General features: G+C 31.2%; 1 protein-coding gene across 2 annotated transcripts; it reads left to right on the top strand.

Moving 5' to 3' along the window:
- The first annotated feature begins 842 nt into the window (after window positions 1-842).
- LOC112703081 (putative leucine-rich repeat receptor-like protein kinase At2g19210) lies at window positions 843-5,275 on the top strand. Of its 2 annotated transcripts, none has more exons than XM_072199484.1 (13): window positions 843-1,127; window positions 1,213-1,753; window positions 1,884-2,365; window positions 2,462-2,597; window positions 2,690-2,761; window positions 2,851-2,922; window positions 3,018-3,098; window positions 3,197-3,342; window positions 3,429-3,667; window positions 3,788-3,914; window positions 4,004-4,066; window positions 4,307-4,496; window positions 4,785-5,275. In XM_072199484.1, the coding sequence occupies exons 1-13, from the start codon at window positions 1,049-1,051 to the stop codon at window positions 5,218-5,220; spliced, it is 2,664 nt and encodes an 887-aa protein (XP_072055585.1). In that variant the 5' UTR covers window positions 843-1,048; the 3' UTR covers window positions 5,221-5,275. The 2 variants fall into 2 exon arrangements, with proteins under 2 accessions (XP_072055585.1, XP_025610181.1); XM_025754396.3 differs by having other exon boundaries at window positions 3,426-3,667.
- Window positions 5,276-7,919: the final 2,644 nt, after the last annotated feature.

The raw sequence follows: 7,919 nt of genomic DNA, 5'->3' as shown, positions 1-7,919 counted from the left end.
TGAATTGTCAAAGATCTTTTCTGGTGAAGAAGACACACATGTATCCACAGTGATTATAATTATCATTTTTTATCCATTTCAACTTGATTTGTCACTTTGTCTCCTATTTTTCATCAGAGACCAACCAGTTGGATTGAAATAACTCTTGTTTTGCTTTTAGCTTTGGTGTTGTTCTTCATGAGATCATCACTGGCGAACCTGCCATATCCAAAACTGAGGAAAGAACTCACATAATCAAATGGATAATTCTGCCCTGCTTCAGTCAGGAAGGCCTTAGAGACTGCAATGGCGTGTGTTAAATCCTGTTCCATTAATAGGCCAACCATGACTCAAGTGGTGACTGAATTGAAAGATTGTTTAGCAATGTACCTGATGATCTATGTAATTATACAAATGATGCTTCCATTGAAATAATAATTGGAGAGAGTTCTTTAGCCAGGTAGAAATGTTATCTGTTTGTAAAGTTGAAACTTTCTGGAAGGGAAACACAACTTTTACATGGAAAGAAGAGTTACAAGGACCAACTATTATGAAACTGAAATGAATATTATTATTTAGCATCCTAATCACTTGTGCTTCTTCATGGGCAACCTCAACTTTATTGAATATGGTTATTTATTTTGATAAGATACCTAGAAGTCTTATATATTGTGGCAATTGGCACACGTTTGAAAATTTGGGAGACGTATGGTACTTTGTTTATTGATTCACACTGGTCAACTGCATCATATGCTAGAGTATATATATTTTAGCAAAACCTTGAAAAAAAAAATTAAAAAAGAGAGAAAACAGCTATATGATTCTATTGATAAATATTAATATAGTCTACAGTCTACAATTCTGACAATTCAAAGGGGAAGTTTCTAAAGTCCAACACTTACATAAAAATAATGCTGTTTTTGACTTCATTAAATGAAAAGCTTAAGCTTAATCATATGTTATAGAAGTCATGATTACAAGTCCCATAACATAATCCAACATCAAATATCAAATGAGTTTTAAGTTGTGACAAGATCTCAATTCTACACATAAAGGTCAGGGGGGAAAAATGATAGGAATTTTCCTGCTTTTAGTATTTCAACTTCTGTGGAATCTTCCTATCATTGTTCATGCCCAGAATCAATCAGGTTTGGTGATCTCTCATAAGATTTTTTTTTTTTTTATCAGAATCACAACTATTGTTTCTTGTGCTTATCACTTCCCCCTTTTCAGGCTTTGTTAGCATTGATTGTGGACTTGTGGATGAAGCAAGTTACAAAGATGAAACAACTTCCATATATTACACTTCAGATGCCAGCATCATAGACACTGGTGAATGCCACAACATATCACCCAAATATAAGGCCTCTTCACTTGCCAAACAGTTCTGGAATGTTAGAAGTTTCCCAGAAAGAATCAGAAACTGCTACACCCTTAAGGTCCCTCAAGGAAGAAGCAGCAAGTATCTACTAAGGGCAAGGTTCATGTATGGAAACTATGATGGTAAAGATTCACTTCCTCAATTTGATATCTATCTTGGAACCAAATGGTGGCAATCTGTAGTGTTGAAGGATCCAACCAGTGTAATAACCAAGGAAATCATCTTTGTTGCTGCCTCGGATTATGTTCATGTTTGCCTAGTTAACACCAACAAGGGTACACCTTTCATATCAGCTTTGGAGATTAGAGTTCTTGACAGTGATGCCTATCTTATTAACTCCATCGAGCTTCTCGCCCGGTATGACATAGGATTACAGGAAGATAAAACAGTCAGGTGATTATTGATTTAATCTCATTGCCAAGTTATGTATCTTAATTAAGACTTATATAAACATATAGTGTCACAACAATATAATAAGGCTCTCTGATTTGCTATTTTTGATGTTATTTTTTTCTGATCAAAGATACCCAGATGATGTCCATGATAGAATATGGACACCTTACAATTCAAAAGATTGGAAACAGATAAACACTTCTCTTGCTATAGACAAAGAATCATCTTCATACAACTTTTTACCATTACCAGCCTCTACTGTGATGGAAACAGCAGCAATTCCAACAAACAACAATGCTAATATAGAATTTAACTTCTATCCCAAGCATAATGCCTCTGCATACTATGTGTACTTCTTCGTTGCCGAAATCCAGAAACTTGAAGCAAATCAATTTAGAGACTTCAACTTTTTTGTGAATGGGGATCTTCTTAATGGTTCTCCAGTGAATCTTAAGTACCTGCAGAGCGTGTATTACATATCAATTTTGGAGAAACCACGGTTGGAACTTTGGATTAACAAAACAACCAGATCAACACTTCCCCCTCTTTTCAGTGCCATTGAGATATATATGACTAAGAATTTCTCACAATCACAAACAGACCAAACTGATGGTAACTATATATATAGATTAACTTACAAATTTTCTTGCTCTTGAAGAATTTCCTCATTTCTTATTGACTTATTAGTTCTCATATTTATGGGAACAGCTTCTGCTATCATGAATGTGAAGTTAAATTATGGGATAAAAAGAAATTGGCAAGGAGATCCATGCATTCCACTAAGTTACATGTGGGATGGTGTTAATTGCAGCTATGCTGGTTCTTCTCCAAGGATCATATACTTGTAAGTTTTGGTTAATTTTATAGTAGATGAAACTACATAGTTTTCTTTTGGATGAAATTGATGAAACTTATTTATAATCATGATGGTTGTAGGAACTTATCTTCCAGTGGTTTAACTGGAAATATAACATCAGCCATATCCAATTTGAAGTCAATAGAATATTTGTAAGTCACTGAATCCATCAGATGTACAATTATAAATGCTGAGGTATAAATTTCAAGACTTGAGTAAAAATAATTTGTTCCAATTTCAGGGATTTATCAAACAACAGTTTGACAGGATCAGTGCCTTATTTCTTATCTCAACTTCACTCCTTGAGAGTTCTGTAAGTCAGATATTTTCATATTGAAAACTTATTTCTGAATGAATTTATAAAATAAAAAATAAGTGACAGAACTCAACATTTTTTCTCCAATGAAGGAACATGGAAGGGAATCAGCTAACAGGAGCAGTTCCAATGCAACTCAGAGAGAATTCAAATAATGGCATGCTCAAAACCAGGTATGTTTTATAGTTTATACCTCAAATTTCAGTTCCAAATAGTAATATTTTATGTTACTAACATGTTTATTTATTTTTATTATTATTGTAAATGCAAGTTTTGGAGGAAATCAAGGTCTTTGCTATTCAGGTTCATGCAGCAATAGTAATAAAGTTGTGGTTCCATTGGTGGCATCACTAGGTGGAGCTTTTGTGATTCTAGCAACAGCAATCACTTCTTTCCTCATATTCAAAAGACATAGTGGTACATGATAATCATCTATGTTTGGTTTAATTTCTAAGACAGTTAGCTTTATATTTTACTCAATGCATTGTTTCCACATACAGTAGCCTCTGAAATGGGGAATCTGAGAGCATATTCAAGAATAAAGATGGAGTTAGAGTCAAATAAACAGCAATTTAGCTATGCTGAAGTCCAAAAAATTACCAAAAATTTTAAAAGGGTTGTGGGAAAAGGAGCATCTGGAATCGTGTATCATGGCTATGTAGGTGATACTGAAGTTGCTGTCAAAATGCTGTCTCCTTCAGACTCAAACTCAGCCCAAGCATATCTACAATTTCAGGCAGAGGTGATCTTAATTAAGAATTAACTATATAATTTAACTAGTTAACATAAAAATAAACATCAATAGTCTATTATATGTTAGTTAATTAACAGAAGAAGTTGCATTTTTGAGTGTGATTGACAGGCAAAACTTCTGGCTGTAGCTCATCATAAATGCTTGACACCTCTTATAGGATATTGTGATGATGGCACAAACATGGCTCTCATCTATGAATACATGCCTAATGGAGACTTAGCCTACCACTTATCTGGTAAATTACTATATAATACTATATTCACTAATCACCATTTTTTCATCACCAAGGTGTTAATTAATTAATTAACTTCATAAATAATGCAGATAAAAGTGAAACTATATTGAGTTGGCAACAAAGAATTCAAATTGCAGTGGATACTGCAGAAGGTTAGTATATATTGTTAGAGATATAATTATTTATCTGTTTCTTCTCATTAGTTTAAACTTGTTAAGATAAGTAGTTTCGTGACATAGTATCAGAGTTTTTATGATTTAAATGTCTAGAATTCGATCCTTGTCTCCTCTTAGTTTAAACTTTTGGGAGAAGTAATTTCATTAGATACATATTGAATTGAAAAAAAATAACAATGTTTTTACATAAATTATATTTGGAGTGTATGCATGTAGGATTGGAGTATCTACATGAAGGTTGTTGTCCAGGAGTTGTTCACAGAGATATAAAGTCAAAGAACATATTACTAACTGAAAAATTTAGAGGTAAATTGGCTGATTTTGGTTTGGCCAAGATCTACCCTAATGAAAATGATACACACATGTGCACTGTGGTTGCTGGCACCCCCGGATACCTTGATCCGCTGTAAGTAATTTTACACGTGTATTCAATTACATAACGTCACATAAGTAAAAATAATTATATTTTATATTGACCGTGTGAATAGTAATCCAAAAGAACTTATGTGATTGCACGACTATGTAAACTTTACACTGTCGGTGCATCAAAATTAAGCTCATATAACAATAGCACAAAAAATAAAGGTTATATCTTAATATATTGTAATCACCATTTTGATTTTGTTACTCCCTTTTAATTTAATTTAGATTGGTGTGTATTAATAAATATATTATTACTTGTTAAAATGTGTAGGTACCACAGATCAAGCAAGTTGAGTGAAAAAAGTGATGTTTATAGTTTTGGAGTGGTTTTGCTTGAGATAATTACAGGGCATCCAGCCATAACCAAAACAGAAGAGAAAGTTCACATAATTAGATTGGTTGGATCAATGCTTAGTGAAAGAGAGGTGAATGATGTTGTGGATCCAAGATTAGAAGGAAACTTTGATGTTGACTCTGCAAAGAAAGTCTTGGATATTGCAATGGCTTGTGTAGCAGCTGCTTCCATTAACAGGCCAGCAATGAGTTATGTTGTTGCTCAACTCAAAAAATGTTTGCCAGCTGATGATGATGATGTTCAAAATAGGATTACTGTAGTTAATCATCTGTTGCATGATTCTGACATTCATCAAAGTTTACCGGGCAGCATTATTGATATAATTAGTGGACAGAGCTCCCTAGAAAGGTAGAGATTATTTGTAAATTTTAAAATGTATAAATCTAATTATTTATTCCATTTTTTTATTTTTATTTAAGTAAATCATCAAATTAGTCTCAGAAAGATAATTTATTCTCCAAATTAGTTTTTGAAAGATTTTTTTTAATCAAATTCCTCTTTCAAAGATTTTAAGTTAGTCATTTTAGTACTTCCATCAAATTTTGTTGATGTGACATGTCAGGTGACACCACAGTACACACCTAGTAATCCTAATTAGCGATTAACATGATAAGTTTATGAAATTAGATCAACTCAATCCCAAATTGAAGGATTTTAATACCTCAAGTTCTTCCCTCAATTAGGTTCTGATTTGATCTAATTTCATTAACTTATCATGCTAATAGTCAATTAAAATTTCTATATGTATTATAATATCACTTAACATGTCACGTTAACAAATTTTGTCATTGTCAATAAAAAAAATAACTAAAAGACTAATGCCATTAATTTAAATAACTGATCTTTTTAAAGACGAATTTGATTATTTATTTATTTATTTGATCTCCCTTCATCCAATTGAAAAGTTTTCGTGGACATATAACATATAAGAAAGAATGCATGTTAATTTTATAGAATATGCAATGTCAGAAAAGCAAAAAAAAATTTCAAACTTACTTTTTTTTAAAAATCATTTAAACATACACATGTCTCACTAGATGTGCGTATAATCCATTAGTTAAAATACTTATATTAAGTATATCAAAATTAAACTATAATTTTATATGCTAACTTGATAAGTAAACTATAGCATGTTATTTTGATCATGTGAAATCATTAGCTAGAAGCCTAAAGCACAATACAACAAAATGTATGAAAACAAAGTCCAAATGTCTTTATTCTCTTCTCTTAGCTTCCTCCCATTTATTATGAAAGGCAAGAAGACAATGAATTAACGGTAATTTGATTTCTTGATTGAGAAATCAAATTCAAATTTAAAATATCCAAAACAAGCCAAATATCTTGTCCCTTTCACACCACAAATTCTATATATTTTGCAAGGAAACCAATAACAACCATAATCTCTTTCATTTTCTCTCATTAACACTCTTTATCTCTTTCTATTCCTATCCTCAACCTTCACTTCCTGGCAGCAATTTCAAGAGCATGCATGACCCACACTTACATATTCTTTCTATTACTATAAAATTTGAATATAAACAATTTAATCAAATTGGAAAAAACAAAGAAAAAAATTGTGAGGAAGAGTTATGTTGTGAATCTAAAATATTAGACAGGTCAACCAATATTCTTCTATTCTTATTAGAGTTCAAAAAATACAAATTTCTATGTTGAATCAATAATATTAATTTTAACGCTAAGTACATATCTTCTATCTTAATATATTAACTTCTTAAACAGCATACAATTATTTTTTTTTTCTATTTCAAAAGACAGAATAATGAATAATAACATAACATTATTTAGTACTACATACTAATATTCAAAATTATCTATACTATATTAAACTTTTTGCTAAGAGTGTCTAAGAGTGCTCATATTAAAAGATTTAAAATGAAAAACTTTTCATTCAAGATATAAAATAAAATTGAACATATTATAATACATACATACAAAACTTTAAAAACTTTTTGCTATTAGAGATCTTAACTAAACAACATTTATATTCTCTGAAAAGACAATTGTCATAAATAGAATAAACTAAGACTTTTATTATTAACTTGTTAGACTGCTTGAAACCGAAAGAAGGGGTAAGTAGTGGGAGATTAGGATAGACTTTTGTATATTTTGATGATGAAATTAAAGTTGAGCAAAAAGGGCGAATAGTTCTAAAGCATGACAGAGTAAAAGCGGAAAGGTTTCAATTTTGTACTGGGAAATGTCACATGCAGTGATACACAACAACAGTATAGCACATAGGCATGTGCTTAGTCAAGATATTCGAGCCAATAATATATTTATATATTTTTTGTTATTGTAGCCGTCGTTATCATAGTCATCATCATTAACAATATCATTAGTTTCATTAAGAGTTTGAGAATGTTGGAATGTTTTTAAATAAGACATAGATCAAGGTTATAGTACAAAGCAGTGGTGCCAAAAAAGAAGAATATACACACACACACATATACATACACGTGCTGAGCAATGAGTCTTAAAGAGTGATTTTCAAGAGCACGCTTTGGGTTGAATCAAGGAGACAGGACCACTGACTCAGCTTCACTACTCTTAAGAGAATGTCTCTTGCTTTGGTTATCTTCCATAGAATAATACCTCTTCAATATCTCCAAGAAAAATGCACTTTATTTAACTACATACATTATATTGTTATGGCAAAAATTTACATCCAAATGTGTTTATGTAAAGTTATTAATTAAAAATTATTAAATATTTTGATATGTTTAACTAAATTATTATCTGACGTGAATCAATAACTTCGTACGAAAATAATGCAAAGACTTTTCAACTTTTCACCCATTATTATTATTGCATTTATTCAAAACCTAATAATAAAGTGACTACCACTTTCTAACCCTTCATCTTAATCATAGGTGTTATAATTGCTACACCTTTCTGCAAGCTAAAAGGTTATGTAAATGAATTCACCTTTCATTATTATTACTTTCACTGCTTTCATTGTAAATTAAACCATCTTGGTTCCTACTAAAAGAAAATTTAACTGCAGTGGGGAAAAAAAAAAACTCAAAAAGT

Source organism: Arachis hypogaea, chromosome 7 (assembly GCF_003086295.3).
Source record: "Arachis hypogaea cultivar Tifrunner chromosome 7, arahy.Tifrunner.gnm2.J5K5, whole genome shotgun sequence".
Lineage (NCBI taxonomy): Eukaryota > Viridiplantae > Streptophyta > Magnoliopsida > Fabales > Fabaceae > Arachis > Arachis hypogaea.
Note: the sequence above shows the minus strand (reverse complement) of the source record. Positions and strands in the feature narration are given on the sequence as shown.

Coding starts and splice junctions, on each gene's coding strand:
- LOC112703081 (XM_025754396.3), top strand. CDS start 1,049: ATGATAGGAATTTTCCTGCTTTTAGTATTTCAACTTCTGTGGAATCTT. Junction 3,099..3,196: donor AATGGCATGCTCAAAACCAG/GTATGTTTTATA, acceptor TGTAAATGCAAG/TTTTGGAGGAAATCAAGGTC. Junction 3,668..3,787: donor ATCTACAATTTCAGGCAGAG/GTGATCTTAATT, acceptor TGTGATTGACAG/GCAAAACTTCTGGCTGTAGC.